The sequence below is a fragment of the Mizuhopecten yessoensis genome, unplaced genomic scaffold (genome assembly GCF_002113885.1).
Source record: "Mizuhopecten yessoensis strain PY_sf001 unplaced genomic scaffold, ASM211388v2 scaffold4033, whole genome shotgun sequence".
Lineage (NCBI taxonomy): Eukaryota > Metazoa > Mollusca > Bivalvia > Pectinida > Pectinidae > Mizuhopecten > Mizuhopecten yessoensis.
Window position 1 is genome coordinate 2,066,380 of NW_018405342.1, and position 24,170 is coordinate 2,090,549.

At 35.9% G+C, this 24,170-nt stretch overlaps 1 protein-coding gene across 5 annotated transcripts; it reads right to left on the reverse strand.

Moving 5' to 3' along the window:
• Window positions 1–1,551: 1,551 nt before the first annotated feature.
• Window positions 1,552–19,188, reverse strand: LOC110448454. 5 transcript variants are annotated; one of them, XM_021494709.1, is made up of 7 exons: window positions 19,070–19,188; window positions 17,306–17,392; window positions 5,759–5,873; window positions 4,898–4,998; window positions 3,682–3,767; window positions 2,867–2,983; window positions 1,552–1,838 (listed from the first exon to the last, which is right to left on the reverse strand). In XM_021494709.1, exons 2-7 carry the CDS (start codon window positions 17,377–17,379, stop codon window positions 1,726–1,728), a joined length of 606 nt encoding a protein of 201 aa, XP_021350384.1. In that variant the 5' UTR covers window positions 17,380–17,392; window positions 19,070–19,188; the 3' UTR covers window positions 1,552–1,725. The 5 variants fall into 5 exon arrangements, with proteins under 5 accessions (XP_021350384.1, XP_021350385.1, XP_021350383.1 ...); XM_021494710.1 differs by lacking the exons at window positions 17,306–17,392; window positions 19,070–19,188 and adding exons at window positions 12,307–12,328; window positions 12,919–13,060; XM_021494708.1 differs by lacking the exon at window positions 19,070–19,188 and having other exon boundaries at window positions 17,306–17,446.
• Between the last annotated feature and the right edge of the window lie 4,982 nt (window positions 19,189–24,170).

Below are 24,170 nucleotides of genomic sequence, written 5' to 3' on the forward strand. Positions count from 1 at the left end.
CAAATGTTTCTAGTAAAACGGTTCCAGAGATAAATCTGCCTTAATGCTTAAAGTTGTGTATTAAAAGAAGATGATGGACCTTTATGATTGAGGTGTACCTTTTGAAGAAATTCCTCGATTATACTGAGAATGTGTAGTAGTGGAATGTCTACGCCTAGCAGAAGCTATCTCGCCTATCGTAGCATTTATGTACAGGACTGCTGATAGCAAAAGTCAAAGTTGTTTTTCAATATTATCCGTATTTTTACGGATGCAGTGTAGGTTGGATATCTAATGGCGGCTGATCTGTAACAAGAGTATATTTATTTAGCAACATTCTTTGTTTTAGCTTAGGTATTTTAGAAACAGGTATTTGGCAATTTCTGTGGATCCATTTACTTAGCTCATAATACAACAAATCAATAATGCATAAAAGCATATTCAAAGCTAATTCGACTTACATTTGTAAAAGTATTAATTAAATATTTGAGAGTCGTCTATTTTCATAGTGTAAGAGGGAAGTTTTGAAACGGCATTTCAGTAGTTGTAAATGATTTTTTAAATCATATCTTTATTACCTAATTATGTTTCTATTGGTTACATATTTGAAGACTTGATACGATTTTACAAATTAAACGGAATAACATTAGCAAACTCCAATTTGACCGTAGCGGTCCGGCATCTATTTTAACGTAAGAATTCATTTAGAAACTGTGCCAGTGACCTGAATTCAGATATATTTTAATCTCACCTGTTTGATTAAATACACATACTTTGTTTATGGATGTCGAAGACTCGATATCAATATGAGTACAAGTATTCTGGAGATGGTTCAGAGATTGATTATAGATACTAGACACTTTTACTAGATTACACTGTTCTTGTTTATCTATTTTCATATGACTTTGCTGTGTGGAATGATACCAGCACAGAATTGTACTATGTGCTGTACACCAGCATCAGTTGCCTGTTTTGTTGTATAATCAAGTTTCTGTAGTAACATTTTTCAAACAAATAATAATGACATGCAATTATCAATATATATAATATATGTTTTATCATTACTTCAATTCAATATGATGTGTGTAAACTGTTTATTACTCTAAGGAGACGGCGCTTTGCCTGTTGCCCAATTCCTTTGTATCTAAGAATACAATGGTGTTGCGAATACGATAAACTCCAAACGAAACAAACAAATCGGCATATCTACCATTTACGTATGTGACCCTGTATATACTTATGACCTAAGTAGGCTGTTAAGTCGATCGTTTAGCCATTACTCTTGAGGATGACAGAAGAATCATAAACAGGTAAAACGGGAGATGATTATATGGATAGGAGAAGACTGTGTGGCCCAGTATGAGCCTGTGGATGACATATTTCACCTCGATATTTACACATAGGGCCTGGTCGAGAACTTGACCATTCCGTCTCTGGACACAAGTGAGTGAAAGGATAGTATGATATGGAATGCATCTGAAAGCAGCATTTAAAAAACTGCATATATAAACCGGACCGGGTGATAACGATTTGGTCGTCTGCATTTAAGTTAAATAATAACAACACCAAATATGCCAGGACATTTTTTAATTATTGACAACATAAGATAAGTAGATGTGTAAATAATACTGTTCGTATCAACCTATAAGGCTGTATTGGTCCATCACTTAGACGTGGAAGATGATCACATTTTTGCACCTTCAGTGTAAAGGAGTGTTTGATTATGAAGAGGAAGGGAGGTAACCCTCAGTTCTGTCTGTAAAATCCTTTGTACTTTTGAGCAGATGTCAGTCGTAATTTCCTAGATATGTCTGGATCTTCAAATTGCACTTGTCCTGTGCTGCTACTTAATGGTGGGACTATAAAAACAAAAATAAGACAGAAATGATATTACTATAAAATATAGTTTTTAATTTTTGGTATGTACTTGCCTGCTTACCGTGGTTGAATCAACATTTGCTTTTATAATATATAAATATTTAAGAATGAATACCGCCATAAAATCAAAGCAAATTAACTTAGTTTGGACAAAACAATGAAAAAGTAAAAATTAATGATTAGGTAAACCAATCAATAAAAGTATCCAAGCCTCTATTAATTTTTCATATTTTGCTAGCCTTGCTGATTCATATATCATAAAATTAGATGCAAATGAACTCATTGATTAACAAATACTTGTTTTCACATTGATTTTTTATTTTATTCGTAGATTACTCGACTACGAACAGATCTACGCAATATGTGTAGCTGGCAGTAGTGAATCATACTATATCTATTTTAAGGATCCCCATACCACTGCCAAAAACATATATCCGTATCTGAAAGATGTTTTTTTTTTGTGTTTTTGTTTAGATGACTATAATTTTGATAAACAGTTTCTGGAGAAAAAATTATATTAATAAGTATAATTCGAAGCTCTTATATTCCGCTTTATCACAGCCTAGTTCGAATTCGTAGGTCGTCTCAAAGCGGTTCACAAATTATTATCCGTGGTTATAGGGCCTTTGCAACTAGCCAATATATTTCTCAACTCCCTGGGGCCCATACAGCCGGTGCTGCCATTTCGGCGCTCACAGCTTGCATTCTACAATTCTAGCACTGCCCAACCACGTACTCATTTACAGTTGAGTAGACTGGAACAAGCGGAGTAAAGTATCCTGCCCAAAGATACAAGAAAGTGCCGTGCCGTGACTCGAACCTGCAACCCTTAGGTCACGAGCCCGGCGTCCTACCACTAGACTATCGTGCCTCCTATATACGAAAAACCACAATGGAATATTTTATGTTTTGCCTGCAGTGAGACAGGAATCCGTAACTGATCTGTTTAAGGTATTTGAGACATTGTATATATTAAGCACTGACTCCATCTCACTATATTGATTCTTACGTTGTACATTGGGTGGGGTATCCCAGGAATGCTGAGCATTACGTAGATGATTCCTTTGAGATGAAGCTGTATGTAATCTTGTGTTAAAACTAGCGTCGTCATATACTCGTATAAGACCTGCAATTAGGAAAAGGGATATACATGAAGCCAATACATATATCTTAACCGAAAAAAAAGACCATATATAAAATAAATTAATAAATTAATGAGCCGTTGTCTTCAAAACCAGAGAGAGCTATAATGTCATTATTTATGTTAGTAACATATTCTTTCTTTGAGTGTTTTCCATGAAAAATTAAAGGAAAACAAGTAATTTAAAAGTATTATTTGATAATATGGTATTTATTAAACAACGTTTTAGCTTGATATCCTACAGCGAACTATCCGCACAACGAACTATCTGATTGCGCAATACTTTGCTTCTGCCTTATTTTTATCTCACTAAGTTTTGTAGTGACAGGTCTATTGAATAGAGATTTATTAAATGATTTATCGAAAAATATTTTTTGAATAAGTGCTTCCGTTCTTTGTATCTAATGACTGTTGGACAAATTGTTGACTAGATTACGAGAACATATCTCTTAATTTTTGATGAAATTTCAACATTTGGCAAATCTTTATCAATATCCTGCGAATCTGAAAACATTGACAAAAAATTCTCAATATTTTCCAAATAGTGACATCGATATTTTTAACCAAAACCTTTTTCGATATTAAGTGTTATCTGAGGAGGAAAAAAAATAACCAACTTATTTTACCTGGGTATAAGTTTTTATTTTTATTTCTTCAGTCATAAGGGATTTAGTACAACTTACCGTCAACATAGCACACTCTGCCTCCACCGTGCCCGAGCACCTCTTTAATGTGTCGCCATGTACCGCCAATCCGGCCCTGTCGCAGTCTAGAAATCAAGTTAAAAACATTGTTTATACAAATAAAACCAAGAGCGAATGTTTGTAGATAGAAGAACTGCACATAATTCGTTTTAACTAATCACACGAAGTGTTATACTACGTATCTGATTTGTGATGTATTTCGAAGGCAAGCAAACAAAACTATAGAAACCTATTCCCCACTAAAATTCCTCTTATGGGTTCATGACACAGTATATAGGAATGTTATAGACTTAAATAACAAACTAGAACATTGTATTGTTCTCTTTCATTTGTTTAATCAAATCTGAGGCATTCAGACATCTACAATCTTTTCAATAAAAGTTCCACCGTCCTTCCTTGATATCAGCTATAACATAATCATTTCCCTTTTTATTTCTCAACTCCTGTCGATTTACATTTTCCATATTCAATATCGTGAGTTTGATGTCATATTCAAAATGGACCAGGACCACTGAATGCTTACAACTGCTGTGCCAGGACAATGTAAATAAGCTTCATACTGAATCATGTATCATAAGTCAGAATAACTCTCTAGATTTAATCGAAATCAAAACTAATAATAAATTATTGAATATCAGAAAGCCTAGCTCAGCAAATAAGGAGTGGGACGACTGGTTCGCCCGTTGTCAGTATAATGTGACCGGGTGGGGCGTCCTGCTGGGTGTCTTCGGCAGTATGTTTCAGTGAGGTAGCACTATAAAGTCGGCATCAGTTCCGCGCTATTACAAGAAGACAAACACGAACATATCGCAGCCTCCCAAAATACACACACATACACTACACGCATGCATCTTGCACACAGGGGAGGCCGTCCTTAAATGACCTTTGCTGTTAATAGGACGTTAAACAAAATCAAACAAACAAACAAACAAATTTAACGTCCTCGCAAGAGCCATGGTCATATAACGACGGATGATTAGGAAGACATCACTTGAAAGAACGAATAGGTAGTGATAAATATTTAGATCCCAACCGTTGCAATGGGGGCAGCAGATCAAGTATAGGTTCCTCAATGTCCCATAAACAGAAGAAACAAAAGAAGTTCCCGATTCGGCAGGGCCCACACATTAGTCGCCTATTTCAACATGCAATGGAACACAGTGTTATATCACAGAGCTCCGGGCTCTCAGTTTACCTGGGTGCCCCAGGGTTAGGGTATCTGTAGGCAATCTTTGACGTCAGATCTGCGTATGTTTTTCTGTAATTTATTTCAGACTCTTCTCTTTTCTGTGCGGGCTATATTGGAGGAATAACAATAAAAATATGTTGAACAAAATGCTAATATCATCATAAAATAGCTAGGTTATATAATTAAAAGTATATTCTCTTCATGTGAAATACAAAGACGATTTCAATGTGATAACAAAGGTTAAGCTTGTAACAATAAGTTAAACCAATTATTTATAATTGAATGGAGAGATTTATAATTTCACGTAATTTTGACAACTTATTACAAACTAGATTGTGTATCATGATTATGTCGAAAGAAACGCATTTCGGTCGCAAATTATAACGTAATAGTAAATGTTTTATAACTGTGATACAATCGAGGTATTCATCAATAAGTGTTTTGAGTTTAAGAAACACAGAAAAGCTCTGAGACAAATAAGAATGTATTTAAGTATTTGTTATATTATATGTGCAAACTGCATAAAGGTGTAATTTCGAACATCAACGAACAAGAAATATTTCACTGAGAATTTTATCACTTAAATAATTTACATTAAAATGTTTTAATAAAGTGTGAAAAATGTACCAGCCTATCGAATCAAAAAGAAATATACATCTACAGTACTTTGTAATATATTGAAAACGTTTATTAGTAATTGCAATGAGCTTTCTTGTTGATGTCTTATTCGTCCATCGGAGAACGTTTTGATGTACGTGCTTTACTTTATACTATTTCAAATTATTCATTCATACCGAATTGGCTGTATCTTTTAAACATATTTATATGATGCTGTATGTCACAAATAAGACGTTTAGTGTCACTGACCGATTTGAACTGTTGCCAGTTGTTGTCCGACACTGTTGTAGGGACTCCGCCCCCGCCCCCGGAGCTCTGGTCCATCGCCATTCTCATCCAGTCATTCATATGGCCATATGTTGTTCTGTTAACACACAGGAAAATCAATGTGTAAATAGTAGCAACACAAAACAAGTCATACGTTATACATGAAGGCACACTAAATTACCGTGTTGACTCAATTCTTCGGGTTTAGAATGATATGAAAACAATATGGTCAAATACTAGCAAAAGACATTATAATATGCTATTGTCTCTAATATAAACCTTTTCTTTCCCACTCTCCTACTCTGTTACTACCTTATTTATCATATAAACCCAATGCTAACATACAGCTAGACTATCCAATAGGTCTAATATGTATTGTATAATGATTAACTTACAACAAAGCAATGATAAGTTGTAATAATTTGCGTCCAAACATTTTGCTTATTTGTTTAGCTTAGAATTTCATGACATTGCCAGTTATGAAGACAAAATAAAGAAATATATTTTAAAAACCAGATACCCGTAGAGCTTCACGGTCTACAGTGTTTAAGAAATAATTCAATGTTGGTTAATGGCTTGTCAATTACATCGAGGAATAGTATACAGTAAAACGTCGTTTTACTTCCAGGACAAAATTGGAGTTAAAAGGGATTAGGTGATAAATTAAGGGAAATACATAGATAAATTTATAATAAGACGAGAAATATGTTGGCGCGGTAAACGAGTTGGCAAGCGAAATGAAGGACATTAGTTATCAAGATTTTACTGGAAATATATACCCGTTATAAGTGTGTTACCTGTCAAACTCTCCCAGTAGGCAAACACATGTTTCCTATAACTGATGTATAACGTTTTCAAATTAAAGTTAAAGCAATAATATAGCCAGTGTTACCTATCTGACACTGATCAATTGTATAAATTTATACGTAAATTGAACCTTTTTTCGGTTGGTAAGCCTTTCTCCTTTGAACGGAAATATTGCTCCCGGTACTTTCAATTTTAGATGGGTTTCACAAAACATCAATCAACATCAGGTTTTACAGTAAATTATATGATCACACGTTGTACATGGATACGATATGTACACATCATAGAAGAAATTGCAAAAATACATGTAACAATTTATTCATCAATTCAGTTTGTAAATATATACTGTATTCCAGGAAACTTTCGTCCTGCCAAATATTTGCATTGCACTGGTTAAATCCATATCCACCCAGTCCTTATTTCGTCCTTCACTTCTAGTTATTATAAAGGGTATGTTTTGTCCTGATATTCGCTGCATGTATAAATTCGACCTCATTACAGAGGGCGAAAAAATGCAGAAGTTAACCTACGACAACAATTTCCTTGTATACTGTATAAATAACATCTTTCTTGAGACATATTTATATATATTTACCAAAAAAGGGAATTAAGAAACTCTTAGCACATTCATTTACAAATATATCATCGGCCTTTATCTACGACAATTCATTGTGTTATACTTAAACAGCTATAACACTAAGACTTTAAAGTCCTTAAATCTATAAGTACTAGTACTCTGACAACAGTATTGCAGGTCGGGTATACGTATTACAATTGTTGATAAAACAATGGTGAACTAATGATCAGTTCATTGATAATGGGTATTGAATGAATGTTCACGGCATGCGTCACAGACCTATATGTAGGGCGGTCGATGTTCCGACAGCTTTAGCATTGTAGTGTTGTGTATATAAGTCATAAGGCTTACAGCTCGTAAACCTAACATGAACAAGTTTCATGACATACATGTATACAGGAAGGACTTTTTACTGGGTCTACCCAGCGAAATATCTGTTTCGTTTCTATGATATGAATCTCATTTGCAAATTAATTTAACTCTTAAAACTTGTAGAGAATGTTTTGAAGAAAACAAATTATAACAACAGAATAATAAAATATCGATAAAACCGTAATTCGTTTTCAAATTGCTTAAACTAGGGCAAATTATATACAAAGAAAACGTTCATAACTTTGGGAACCCTTGGAAAAGTACAATGAAAAAAGACCAGGGCCCGTATTCATGAAACCGTTCTCATGCCCAAGCATGGATTCTACGCCCAAACTAACTTTCTTGTAACTCGCTTTAATCATGTCAAACGATCAAAACATCAAATGTAAACATTGAAAACAGTATTTTCCATATAAGATTTATTTTCGTTAATTTATAACGGGAATAAGAAATTCGGCTTGAGCACAAAATTCAAGCCTGAGCATGAGAACGGTTTCATGAAGACGGACCCTGGTGTTTCGGGAGGTGTTCTGCTCCATTGATAGCATCCGCCATGTTAATCTAGGTCAAATATTAGTAATGTCACGCCCCCGTAGTGAGAACCGGGGCATTTTAGAGATTGCAAATACATATGTATATGACTAACCTATAACGTATACAAGAATATGCATATTGATGATAGAAACATATTTTGATATATCAAACAATGACAATAAAAAATGTCCATGAAGAAACCTTTAAATTAAGTTTTAGTTTTAAAATGATGTGAACGAAGGATCTATTATGGCGAAGTGCTCAAATAACTTTAAATGGAGAAAAATGAAGAAAAACACTGGAGGGAATATTACATGTATGTAAAACTAATAAAAAATATTTTTTGTAAACATGAAACCAATCATCTTGTATGTAGAGGGGATCGTGGATCGTTAATTGTAATCAACCTTTTAGCGATAGCTTTTTATCAATTAAAATTAAAGCTGTAGTGCTAGGGGGAGACATGAAAATTTACGTAATTTGCTCATTTGCTAGTAAACATGTACATGCATTACATTTGCAAAAAAAACATGTTCTGTTCCACAATATGGAAAGATACATATCATAAAAGTAAATTACAAAACAAATGTTTATACCACAGTGAAGCAGTCCCAATCGTAACCCTTAATATTGTGACAAAGTGGTGAATTCAAGACAATGGTATTATCATTACTGTGATAATTTTTACAAAATAATACCTGTGCATACCTGTATACCTGTATACAAACTATCAAACAATCAAATCTGTAAACTACATTGTATCCCACATGATGTTGGATCACACAGGTCAATATATGTACATGTAAATATAATTAGTGGTACTATGTTTTACCGCCTCTGTAACTGTAACCGATATTAGGTTCCCTAGTCAATTATAATATATAAACCCGTTGTGAGACTCATTAATAAATGGAAGGAACATTCACACAGTCACTGTGGTCAATAGTGATCATGTGTTCCATTTATCAATTTCCCTCCTCACTAACCTGACACACAGGTAATGAAGGGAACAATACAATAGTACAGCGTCAACAGTTAGTGACCTACCTCTGTCTCGTTATAAGTTGAGACAAGTCCTGCCATGGGTAATCAGGGTAGATTGAGGCAGTAAAAGGTCTCGGACGAACATCGGGAGGGGTTGGTTCATCGGCATACATAATGATTGTTAATATGTGTTTAGCACTTCAAAATAGTTTCCTTTTTAGTATCCGAAATTATATGCATTCCGACAAAATAACTCCATCGTTTTTTTGTGATATAGAATTAAAATATCCACACACTTGTTAAGGTATGTCAGTTACAATGTACCGCGTACACCTGTGTTGTATATTCACGTAGGTAATTGTAGATCTTAACTGGATCTAATGATACGTCATTAAAAAGGGAGGGATACAATGTATTACAATAATAATGCATAGGTTTTAAACATTTAGTTTATACCAAATCACATTAAGGGATGACTGCAATATTAACGTATTATTTTAATGGCTTCACTTTTAGGAGTGCAGTAATGATATATACGTTTGATAACAGTATTTAAATAATTAATAGAAATTTAATATGACCCCCTCATTGTGCCCCAATTGTCTGTATTTATATTGGGATTGCTACACCACTATATATTGTCCTTGGTAACTGTCACGGGACATGCATCGGTATATATGTATGTAGGTTCTAACTTTTATCGATCCACTGCAGTGTTAACTGGTACAATGACATGGCTTACCACTTCAGTAACTGGCTTTGTAGTTGTAATAGCTTGATCAGGTAGGGGTATACAGGGACCACACAATTAAACAGATCCATTAGTAGGGGCACGGCCACTCATACTTCTAAACCATTGTTTATAATGCATAGACTACAGTTGATATATATGTGGGTGTTTGTCTTTGTCCATGAAGGAATATAATGCACATGTATTTACTACAGTGAAACCTATCTAATATGACATTTCACTAATCCGACATCCTTTAAAAATAATTCTGTAAACGTACATATATAGCGGTACTCTAATTTTACCGCTTTTTGGGGCTATAAATATTGAGATAAATTATGATTGGTTTATTAATATTAATAACTTTAAAAGACCAAAGTATGCAATTGTTTTGTCTTTTTGCATACAACATTTAGAATTGGAACATTTGAAATAAAAAGGTTTATACCAAATGACATAAAAGATTTATTCCCAGTGATTTTAAACAATATCAGTTATTTATTTTTTTCAGTTCTAAACTTCACAAATATAACATAAAAAAATCTTATTCAATAACAAAGTCCTAGTTTCAAAGATGAATAATAAACAGAATATGTCGTTGCTCATGAAAACCTTGACACAGCCTTCAAAAGACCTCGTACAGCTTACAACCTAAAGAGATGGGATTCTGAACCATACAAACAATCTTTCCATTATAAAGCATTACGTAAGTCAAGGAAAAAGTTGTATTATTTAAAGGGCATTTATCCTTAAACACATGTAACCCATATCATAAATACACTGATTTTTAGGGTTTTGCAGTGTGACAACTAAACGAGTTTTCATTTCATTGGTCCCTAAACTAAACACACAGAACAAAAACGTTTCCATTTCCGGAGGGCCCCCATTTAGACAATCATATGTTGCACTACATCTGTTTGATCAATTATTTTCCCGTGCAGAGATGTATTTTCTGTCTTAATTATTATTGGTCGTGAATTATATAAACTGCTTTAGTCACCTTGAGGGAAAGTCTGGATACGGGTCTTTATCTAGTACAACCCAAAAATAATCCTTGATTGATATTCTGTAAATCTGATCGTAAGCCAGTAAAACGACCCCAAAATCACCCCTGAATGACATTCTGTATAACAGATCTTTTAGCCATAAAACGACCCCGAAATAATTCCTGAAAGATATTCTGTTAAACAGATTTTTAGCCAGTAAAACAACCCCAAACTCATCCCTGAATGATATTCTGTAATAGAGATCTTTAGCCAGTAACACAACCCAAAAATCCTTTATTTCTGAAAAATATTTTTTTATGTAACTTATGGAGTGTCATAGATCTTGATCTTGATGGTCAACATATCGGTACCTCTAGTGATTTGCATGGATTGTTTATATTTTTTGGCTTCGGTCCTTTATCATGCGCATTGAGGAAATATTGAGTAGAATCTATGTTCTGTCCTTTTCAATGACTGGGTATTATTATATATTTTCTATAGTATATTTCTATCTGATCAAACTTGGTAGGGTAAGAAAGAAAATCGTTTCGTACTTCGTATCCTTTTGATAAATCTATGCATCTAAGGCATTTGTCCCAATATAAATAATTGTTATAGATGATAGATGTACTTTCAGGACAAGTTCTAAGGGTTTTCCTCGATCTTCAATTAAATTTAGTGAAAGGCTTAAAGGACAGATATGGCTCGGGTATCTACTCCTATATAATTGATAATATCTAGACCTCCATATTTCTATACAGACTATAATATGAAATAGCTTCACCCTTCTCCGTTGCCCGCTAGATTGTTAACACGTATTGTGACTTGGATTTTTCATTAATCAATCAACTGGATATAACACAGGTCCACTAGACAGTCACACGTCTGCCATTCAAATCTCCCCGTGCATGTTTTTGTTAAGGTAGAATTATTGTTTGTATAACCAGAGTTTACAGGGCAAATTCTTGACTGGTGATATCATTACCTAGACGTTTTTGTCCATTGTATTATTTACAATGTAGTACATCACAGTGAATATTCATATGTGCTTTGAATACTTTGAAACAACGAGTAAAAATAAATTAATATAAAAAGGCGCGCATATATTCTTAATTTTGTTTGTTTGACCGCAAATTATATAGCTTGACCCCGTAGAACAGCAGTACACAAGACCTTATATCATGCTTCATGAAATAAATAAGAGACATTATTATATCCGCATATTATTTTCAAAAAGGACATTGACTGAAAATCTTAGATGTAACATATATAAATATTGATACATAAAAATATATATAATTAAAGATATGAGCATGCAAACTTGTGTTTGTTATACACACTGTATATAATCACAGAGGGAAGAAAGTGCAACTGACACAGGTAAGAAGTAAGATATTTACATATCAACAACACAAGGATAAGTAAAGAAAAACAAGTCTGAATAATAGATATACATCTATGTAAATGTTTGGAAAATGGATGAGATATTGATGCAATATGGGGACAAATGAGGAATGAAAAGTAAAATCATAACACAGACCCTTCATGGTGTCGCCTCATAGCTAATAAATGAAACAAGATGGGATGAGTGACATGAACAGACTGAGTATGGTACATGTACATACATATCAGTGATATTTGTTTCTTGAAATTATCTTCATATTGTATACAAACATGTACATTTGTAAATAGACATTATTTCTGGTATACCTAAGTCAATGCTATCTAGATATCAATCTCAAACAAAATACATGTATGAATATGTAATGAATGCACCCCATAAAACTTTATATCGAAAGTAGATACAAACAAGATGTAATACTTTCTCTACAAAATCAACCTTAATACACATTATTACACTCCTCAAGCATATATAACATACAGGGTACAGCAGTAACCTGGTTTAAAAATAATGTTTACTAAACTCGCTGGCGGATATATGGACAACGCATGTAACCAGTACATTAGTTATACAAACTTTATATACATAATATGACTGAGCAATGTTAAGTCACATATATCTAATATATATTCACTCTTACGCCACTGCAATTAACCGTCATCGTTGCTAAGTTACAATATTCCTATCAAAGATAAAGATCAACATATATCATAAATTAAAACAATTCTGTTAGTTATAAAGGTGTGTTACCTGAACTCCGAGTTATCAGATTCCCTGTGCGTTACTGTTTAGAAAGTCAGTGCATAACAACCGGCAACTGTCCCGTTCCACACAGGTATTAGAAAGCATAAGTCGTGTCGTTTCCCCCGATTAGGGTATAACGTAATCAATACCCGTACAGGTATACAGAGGCAATCCAGTATACAGGTAGACTGGCAGAGTGCCAACACTCTTTAATGTATACGCCATTCTCAGTTTGATTTTAAATATATACATACACAAATGAATATGAATTAGGATTCACATCAAGGTGAAGGTCGTCCGTCCAAGCTTTGTCAGATCAAGACATGAGTTTATCTTTGAATAGGTTTAAAGGTGTAAGTGTATACAGACATGTGATTAGAGTCAATAAAAGTAATGGGGTATTTAAAACCGGTAACATTGTTGTATACATTCGGTTTAGTAGAACAAGCCTATATTCCACTCGTCGATTTAAATATCTCATTTATCTCAGAAAATAGGTATACATACGTCTTTTAAATGAAGAAATAGAATGCGTATCTTTTGTGCTAACCAGAATTTGAATAAATTTGAAATTTTCTGTATCTGTAAATAAATTTATCTTTATTCTTTCTGTCAGATCGAATTTTTTTATATTTGTTTGTTTGTTTGCGTTTTTGATTTCGTCATCACTTTGCAGAATGTAACTGCTTAAGATAAACAAAGAATAAATACATATATCCTAATATGATTGTTCTATAACAAAAGAAAAACCTCATAAACCCACATTATACACCAGTCCATGAGAATACATCTGTGAGGATACTTCAATATCATATTAAGTTAATTATTTGTTTTACCGCAAAATATTTCTTTAATGGTTGATTCGAATAGATTCGTGTAACGGAAATACAATCCTGTAGGGAATACTACATATTGTAAATATAATGGAATGAGCAGTTGATTAATGTGAAAAAATAAACACCGCAAACACAGGAAGGAACATATTGGTATAAAAGAAATGACGAGACAACACATCAAACAAAAACATTTCCCGACATTTTGAAATATCAAAAATAACAAAAAGCATAATTGTTTCACATGAGGGGATATCGTAGTTAACAGAAAAGATATACAAACATGTCAAAACAAACAAAAAAATATCATTATTTTGCATTTCTATAGTTTTGAATTTTGGGTATTTGGTTACAAAGATACTATTTCATTAAAAAGCGCATAAGATTGAACATGTAATATAGAGAGGTTAATCTACATGTATATGTGGTTCATGCTGACAAATCATCACGTAACATATTTTTTACACACCCGTTAAGTTTTGATTGATATCAGTTATTACGCATACATTCACAGAACAACAGATTGACACCTGTACACAAAGGCTTGGTTATCGATATACCTAGGTCTCTGAGAACAATACAAGATGACAACACCTGGTAGATGTGATCATTCTCGAGGTACAGCTCGTTATCTGATTGAGTCTAGAAGTACATGTTAATATCAATATAATCTGGTTCTTACTTAAAGGGTTCAGTTATAACAAACATTTCCGAAACTGTTACAAACAATGCATCCTTAAAGGACAGCAATTCACATTCGTTAAAGGTTAAGACAAAGTTACAAACTCGTGTATTTTCCTCTAGCCTAAGGGCATACTTTTGAAGTATATGCCATCAAGCAATATAAAACTGCTGAATAATCTAAAATATCCTAAATTTCTCTAAAGGAGTATTAAATTTAAAACAAGAAAAAAGTATCAAGTGACCATAACATCTACACACGCTCAATGTAAAAAGGAAAAAATAAAAATATAAATATAGAATAGAGACTAGAACATCCAGCAACCTTCGTTCGAAGTGAATAATCCATCTTCCTTCGCTCTCGTTGAAGACGTGGCACATGGCGGTTCTCGGTCATGAAGCAGAAGACGCCGACCTTTCCGACACACATGGTCTCATTATCATTATGCCCTTTCAATGGTCTTCATGTAAATATTCCCTTTGTTCATAGTTTACCCCAGTTTTGTGTATCGATGTTAAGTCTGAATTATAGTTTTATTGACACTGCAGTATTCTCTTGTTTTTTTTCAGTAAATAATCCTGTCATTTACAATCCTAGTAGATAATCCAGTCACCTTTGTCCCCAGTAGATGATCAAGTCACCTTTGTCCCGGGTAGATAATCCAGTCATCTTTGTCCCCAGTAGATAATCCAGTCTTCTTTGGCCCCAGTAAATATTCATGCCATTTTCGACCCCGTTAGATAATCCAGTCTCCTTTGTCCCCAGTAGATAATCCAGTCTCCTTTGTCCCCAGTAGATGATCAAGTCACATTTGTCCCCAGTAGATAATAAAGTCAAATTTGTCCCCAGTAGATGATCAAGTCACATTTGTCCCCAGCAGATCATCCAGTCTCCTTTGTCCCCAGTATAGTCACATTTGTCCCCAGTAGATAATTCAGTCACATTTGTCCCCAGTAGATCATCAAGTCGCATTTGTCCCAAGTAGATAATCAAGTTACATTTGTCCCCAATAGATAATCCAGTTACATTTGTCCCCAGTAGATAATCCAGTCACATTTGTCCCCAGTAGGTGATCAAGTCACCTTTGTCCCCAGTAGATAATCAAGTATCATTTGCCCCCAGTAGATAATTCAGTCACATTTGTCCCTAGTAGATAATCCAGTCTCCTTTGTCCCCAGTATAGTCACATTTGTCCCCAGTAGATAATCCAATCACCTTTGTCCCCAGTAGATAACCCAGTCACCTTTGTCCCCAGTAGATGATCAACACATATTTGTCCCAAGTAGATCATCCGGTCTCCTTTGTCCCCAGTATAGTCACATTTGTCCCCAGTAGATAATCAAGTTACATTTGTCCCCAGTAGATAATCAAGTCTCCTTTGTCCTTAGTAGATAATCCAGTCACCTTTGTCCCCAGTAGATAATCCAGTCTCCTTTGTCCCCAGTAGATGATCAAGTCGCATTTGTCCCCAGTAGATAATCAAGACACATTTGTCCCAAGTAGATCATCCAGTCTCCTTTGTCCCCATAATAATCACCTTTGTCCCCAGTAGATAACCCAGTCCCCTTTGTCCCCAGTAGATGATCAAGTCATATTTGTCCCAAGTAGATCATCCAGGCTCCTTTGTCCCCAGTATAGTCACATTTGTCCCCAGTAGATAATCAAGTCGCCTTTGTCCCCAGTAGATAATCCAGTCACCTTTGTCCCCAGTAGATAACCCAGTCCCCTTTGTCCCCAGTAGATGATCAAGTCATATTTGTCCCAAGTAGATCATCCAGTCTCCTTTGTCCCCAGTATAGTCACATTTGTCCCCAGTAGATAATCAAGTAACATTTGTCCCCAGTAGATAACCCAGTCACCTTTGTCCCCAGTAGATGATCAAGTCATATTTGTCCCAAGTAGGTCATCCAGTCTCCTTTGTCCCCAGTATATGATCAAGTCATATTTGTCCCAAGTAGATCATCCAGGCTCCTTTGTCCCCAGTATAGTCGCATTTGTCCCCAGTAGATGAGCAAGTCATATTTGTCCCAAGTAGATCATCCAGGCTCCTTTGTCCCCAGTAAAGTCACATTTGTCCCCAGCAGATAATCAAGTTACATTTGTCCCCAGTAGATAATCAAGTCACCTTTGTCCCCAGTAGATAATTCAGTCACCTTTGTCCCCAGTAGATAATCCAGTCACCTTTGTCCCCGGTAGATAATCTAGCCAAGCTCGTCCCCAGAAAATGTTCCATTGATCTTTGGTACCAGTAACACCACATTCATTCTAGGTAATCAAGCTAATTTTGTTTGAAATTACTTGATAGCGAGACAGCTGGATTACTTGGACAGTACTATATACGAAAAACGGAAATAAGCTCCAACTGGATAGTTGTACAATCGAATAAGGGGTGACTGGATAGTGGGATAAGTGCAACTGTATCATGGGACAACCGGATTAGTGTGACTGAATAGTTAGGCAACTGGATAACTTTTTTTTTATATATATAAACGCCTTGATATTGATATCATCAATTAACCAAAGACTCGTTTACGATTAAGTCGTTCAATATACAATTGTGTAAGCAGTGTAATTCCAGTATTGCATTAAACATGCTTCGCAGAAACAATGACTAACATAGTTGTAATCGCTCTGAACGGCATTACACGTAACAAATTGTTTATGGGCGACTTTCAAAGGCAAACGAATTTAATTTTGAGATAATTTATCAATTTAAAATATAATAGCATTATTTTATAATGACGATCGGAAATGTCGAACAATTGATCAAAGCTTACTGTCACTTATTTACGGGTAATTCCGGTACAAGTACTCGATAACGACACATCGTGTTATACAATCAACACACGTTATAATATGTAGTGGGTGATAAACTTACTTTCGTCTGCTGCTTGGGCGATAACGTAGTAGCAGTGCGTCGCTAGAAACGTCTTGTTCAGGAGAGAACGCCATTTTATCTGAAACGCTTAAAGCATAAGTTTATTGTTTTCAGTTATGGCCAACCATTGTTTCCGGAATAAACTTATGAATATCAAATACACGTTAAACCGGTTGCAGATTATCCCCCAACGGGTGATTAACAACGGTTTGATTGTTTCCGTTGGATCAATACATTAGGGTCATACCAAATACAGTGTGACAATAGGTTGACAGGAGATTAAAATATATAACACATAAATGATATACACAATTATTATAAATCATATCAACGTTATATTTTGATATATACAATTTAAATTAGTCGCCTAATAATTCTTGAAATAACTACGGAAGAAATTTAAATTATCTTATTCAAAAAGGACGTGTAGGAACACCATGACTATATGGAATGGTCTACTCTAACATACACATGTTATATTCACGAGAGGTATGCAAATTCTATTAAAGAATACAACACTTAAGTATATCAGCGCCAGCTACGGAACAAAAGATCAATCTTCAGATAACCAACGTGTGCCTACAGTATACATAAGTCTACCTGATACTTAACAACTTTACAGTCGGTGACCACCAGGGACAACTGATTCTTTACTCCAACAGCTTAATGTAAATATTGATTTAAACTTAAAAAATGTTTTATTTAAATCTTAAAAAAACATTCCGGACCCTTCGTGATTATTTCTGTCGGTACTTACTTTTAGAACCTTTCAGTGTGGTTTTTTCATATTTTGTGTGTAAATTCGTTACGTAAACATCAAATTAAATTATTTCTAAATATACCAATAAGCTTAAGACGCGTTTTAGAATGGATTGCAAGCCGTTACAACACTGAATTACATATATAAAAGAATGTTTGAACGTATCGTTTGGCATCATGGCTAGACAAACCCAGAAGTGCAGATAGTAGCGGGTTGAGTAATTAATCCGTACCAGTGTATTGGGTAGAACATAAAGGAAATGAGAGTAACGGCAATTGAGAGAGAAAAAAATGAACTAGAGACGTAACCTTACCATGAAATAATTCATCATAATCACAATAAAAAACCCATCACAAACCGAAATACACATAAACAAAATCGGAACATCAACACAAACTGAGGAGACAGCAAAACGAAAGATAATAAATTTAAACCTTCCACATTAATCTGATGGCGAAACCAGAAAGTCCGTTAAAGTATCTTTTTCTGTCTTTCCTTTCTTTACCTGTCATGTTTAATCCAGAAAATATGTCAGTTACAAACGATCTAATTAAGACACAACATATATTATGACCATTATAACGACAGGCATTAACATTCTTTAATGAACATCAGCCGGTCCCAATTACACAAACACTCAAAGTTCGCGAAAAGAATGAATTTGAGCTCAATTATCCATCTTTTCGATGTTACGTCACATAACAGAATTAAGCTCAAAATCAGCTCGAGAAGAACGCTTAAGTGTTTGTGATATCAATTGTGACCAGTTTAAAATGACGACCGTTCACTTTCTTAAAGCTAAAGAATTTACCGTGAGAAAAGTTTGTTATCCATTTGTTTTCTTTAACATCGGTTTATTAATTTACGTTTATATTAATAAGAGATAAAATGTATTCCGATTTTTGTATTTACGTTTTTCTTTTTAGAGGTGTCCCTTAAGTCACCCGTCTTCATATATAAATAAAAAAAATCTTTTAAAGAAATTTACATTAACAAGTACATACCTTCTAACTCTCCACAGTTGTGATGTTGATCAAGCAAAGTCTGGAAACACTGAACTGATTTTAAAATAAACTTATATTCTTTATGTACTTTTAAGTTATCCAAATACCCCCACAGCTCATACAGCTAAGCCAACTGTACTAACACGTATAAGAGTTCCAAGTTTTACATTACATTACACTTGACAGAGTTCAATATGGACTATGAGTTCCTATGTCGGTGAAATACACCCGTTAACTAGATAATATCACAGCGTACTTTACTACAGATAAAATCAGGTTTTCTCGTATGTATATTTATTATTATATGGGTAATAGCTGAATTATGCTGGAGGTCTGAAAGTGGCTATCATACGCAAATTATAGTCACTTACTGGTAGGGTTCTGGGGTTCAACACAGAACGTTTGCCAGGATAAAATATCATTAAAAAAGGAAGAGTAAGTGTATCGTTTCTGTGTGACCTTGGCAAAGAAACGGTTTCTATCATTCTGTAATCAGTCATATTACTTCCTGGGGTCCGAGTAAATGACTGCATGTTCTTAACAGCAATAATGATAGAGGTGGTCACAGTGACACAAGTGGTAATCACGGACCTATACAGATTGATCAATGATCAAGATGGTTTGGTTTTAGTTTGTTTTGTTAACGTCTTATTAACAGCTATGGTCATTTAAGAACGTGCCTCCATGCGTGTTCTGCAAGCGTGCATGCGTATATGTGCGCCAAAGACGGGGTATGTTGGTGTACTTGCCTCCCTGTGGTAGTGCGGATCTGATGCCGAATTTATAGTGCTATCGCCCTGCAATACTATGCCAGAGGCACCCATGATTCCGCCCGGTCACATTATACTGACAACGGGTAAACCAGTTATTGCCATTACCTTAAATGCTGAACATTAAGCTAAACCACGCTTAAATATATCATGATCGCAGTGATACACGAGGCGATCACTGTGGTACATCGGGCGATCACGTCGATACACGGGGGTGATAACGGTGATACACGAGGCGATCACGGTTATACGAAGGGTCGATCACGGCGATCTCGGTGAAACAAAGAGTGATCACGGCGAAAAAACACAGTGATCGCGTTGAAACAGGATGTTATCAAAGTGGCCATCACGAGGAACATTAGGTGATCACGGCCATACATGTGGCTATCACAGCGATAGGCTGATACACGAGGTTATTGCAGTAAACCACGGGGCGATCACGGCGATACAATGGGTTATCATGATGATTCACGAGGCAATCTCGGCGATATATAGAGAATAATACATGCCTTTTTCCATATCACAGTATCAACCCGAGACTGCAATATCAGCGCGAGGGCCGAAGGCCCGAGGGCTGATATTGAGCGAGGGTTGATACTTTGTGTGATATGGAAAAAGGCATGTTTTATTCTTTTTATTACATACTTACTAATAAAAGCTACTATCTGATCTATTTTGCTTTTGAAATATTGAAAAATGAAAAAAATTCAAAAGGGGTGTGATACGGGTTTTGCGGGCTGATACGGGTTTTTGGGGTGTGATACGGCGGGGGCTGATACGGATTTTGGGGTGTGATATCGCGAGTGCTGATATGGGTTAGAGCAATTGTGTCGTATAGCATATACAAAAAACCCGTATTTGTTAGTAAGTATGTAACAAGAGGCCCAGAGGGCCTGTATCGCTCACTTGAATATCAATGTAATCATGGCGAAATATTCTCCAAATAAGATCCAAAGGAATGGGCCAGACCCCAGGACAATCCTTGTATCCTGTCTGTATTAGATTTTTCATGCCCAACAATGTCATGTATGTGTGAGGGTGGGACAGACTCTGGAAAATATCATGACTGCATTCGTCTCTTTATGCCCAACAATTGTATATACAGTTTGGGGGTGGGGATCTCAACCGTTTCAAAGTTATGACCCTGGGACTATGTCTCCAAGGGTGTGGCCAGACCCCTGAGCAATCCTGGAAACATATGTGCATTCTTCTCTTCATTCTCAGCAATTGTATATATGGTTATAGGGTGGGGATCTCAACCATTTCCAAGCAATAAACTAGTTTTTGCCCCACCCTTTAGCCAAGGGGGGCAGCCCCAATACTTGTACAAATTGAATCCCTGCCTCCCATGAATGCTTCCAACCAAATATGATTGATATCCAGTACATAGTTCTACAGAAGAAGTCATTTATAGCAATAAAGCCAAATTACCCTTTTTGGCCCCGCCCCTCAGCCCCCTGGGGGTCAGCCCCACCATTGGCCCCGCCCCTCAGCCCCCTGGGGAGTCATTTATACCATTTTAAAATCCCATTACCTAGGGATGCTTCCAGTCAAATATGGTTGATGTCCATCTTTTAGTTGTAGAGAGGAAGTCGCTTAAAGCAATATAACCAAATAACCTTTTGACCTCGCCTCTCAGCCCCCTTGGGGGTCAACCCCACCATTTGTACAATTTTGAATCCCCACTACCTATGGATGCTTCCAGTAAATTATGGTTGATATCAATCTCTTAGTTCCAGAGGAGAAGTCGTTTAAAGCAATATAGTCAAATTGATCCCTTTTGGCCCCGCCCCTCAGCCCCCTGGGAGGTGAGTCCCACCATTTGTACAATTTTGAATCCCCACCACCTAGGGATGCTTCCAGTGAAATTTAGTTAAATTCCAATCAGTGGTTGAAGTCGTTTGAAAAAATTGTTGACGTACGGACGACGGACGGACGACGGACGCCAATGTATGGCATAAGCTCACCTTGGTCCTTCGGACCAGACGAGCTAATAAAAGGGGTGACCAGGATGATTCATGCGGTTATTACTGCAAAACGCGGGGCGATCACGGTGATACACGAGGTTATTGCAGTAATACACACGACGATCATGGTGATATAACGAGGGTTTCAAAGTGATACACGTTGTGATCACGGTGAAAAACGTGTGATCAAGAAATAACAACAGATGTAAATTTCGTGTTACTCTTTTAACTTCATGCTAAAGTAGTGACCCAGTGCTATGTTTCCAATTTTTCGGGATTTTTCTGGCGTGGAGTTGTTGCCCACTTACAAAGGCAAACAAATAATATATACCAGAAATATATTTCTCATTTCATGTCATATTCCCCCACACCATCTAGTTTCTTCTTTGAGGATTACATATTTATACTCATCTGCAACATTACTTGGGGTTTTTCTCCCTAAAATATTGAACATAGAGGAAATAACCTTTATTTATTTAACAGGAACATAACTACTGCATAGTGAAGAAATGTCCCATTGCCTGGATAAAAGACGAATTTGAAAAGATGTAGACATCGTAGTTGATGGTATAAATATGTTGTATTAGATACTTTTGGTCCGTTCTGGTTCTCTCGATTCATGATATACAGTGAGTATTCATAAGGAAGTTCGAAACGATAAAATATCATATTTATGGCGATTTAAAATGTCTAAAAAGTTGTTAGGATGCCATATCTGAATCGAATTTGACGAAAATGTCAAAAAGAAATATATACAGTACTTACATATGTATTACAACAGAATGCTTATGTAAGTGCCCACTATACCAGCAAACACATGGCAATAAGTCGAATATTTATTCAATCATCCACATTTACTACATACGATTATTACTTGGCAATTCACTAACTGTATTTGCCTTTAATCACAGAGATCAGCAAACCTCAGCCAGACAAAAGGTTATTTTGTTGCGAGGAGAAACTACATTCAGTTCTTACATATATTTTTTTATCTTTGAGAACACATCTATGGCCAACGACTGTTGTATCTTTCTGTTATGGTGTAGCCCCAGATCCTGTTCAAGTCCTTTCGAGTCCCATTTTCTATTTTGAATTACATGTATTTCTTTTGTAGTAATATTCATAAATATAGTATTCCTCCACACAACATCTATCCTGCAGGTTTAGGAAATAAATAAGTCTGCTGTAGATTTGTTTTGTTTGTCTTTTACGTCCTATTAACAGCTATGGTCATTTAAGGACGTGCCAGGTTTTGGTGTTGGAAGAAAGCCGGAGTTCCCAGAGAAAAAACCCACCGACCAGTACCTGGCGACTTCTCCACGTAGGTCTCGAATCCGCATCCCAGTGGTGGAGGGCTAGTGGTAGCAGAATGTCAGACGCCTTAACCTCTGTACTTGGCCACCGCGGCCCCGCGACCCAGTGGGGGAGGGCTAGGGGTAGCAGAATGTCAGACGCCTTAACCACTGTACTTGGCCACCGCGGCCCCTAAGTCTGCAGTGTCCCACTGCATGATCCAATGATGCGACTGATGAGGAACTCCTGCTGAATCAGTATTTTTTTTTATTGGGACATTGGGAAACCAAACTTGAAATGGCGCACTGATTATTTATTTTTTATCTTTGTCAGCTTTTACCAAACTTTACTGGTACCCACTCCACGGCGTCTCTGTTGAATCAGTTTACGCAGCTCGGATCTACCATTTCCAGTTATTCCAATATGACCCGGTAACGAAATAAAGCCGAGGCGACCGTACATCTTAGTTTAAATCAATTTTATTGCAACAAAAGACAAATGGATTGGACAAAAGTTATTGCAACTTACTTACGTCCTTTCCGTAACAGAAAATATATATACAAAATTAATGAGTCACGTAATAACCTAATACAATTCATATATGTATATATATATAAGATGTTAAAGATGGGTAACAGCAAAAGAGGTAATGATAGGATTAGGGACACCAACGTATAGTTTTTAAATATGTATTCGGAGAGTTTACTTGAGATCGCGTGCGTGATTTTCCCAATCAAGTCGGCGTAAGCAGTATAACTAATCTATACATACATGTCCTTCTACTTTTCTAAAGTTCAATCACATTCCGTGCCGCATTTGCCTTTCTCCTGTGTCACTCCAAGTCCTTTTGTGAATTCCTGCCTTACATACTTAGCCGACTAGATTAGGAAAACCGGACACGCACTCTTTGTCATATGGAAACGGTTATGATATTGATGGACGCTAAGATTGAAGTTAGTACACAGAGATCGTTGGTGTTGGAAAAAGGGAGAGGGGCTGGAATAAGAGAGGAGGTGGAGGGGAGAGACAGATGAGAATAGTCGAAANACACACACACACACACACATTCCA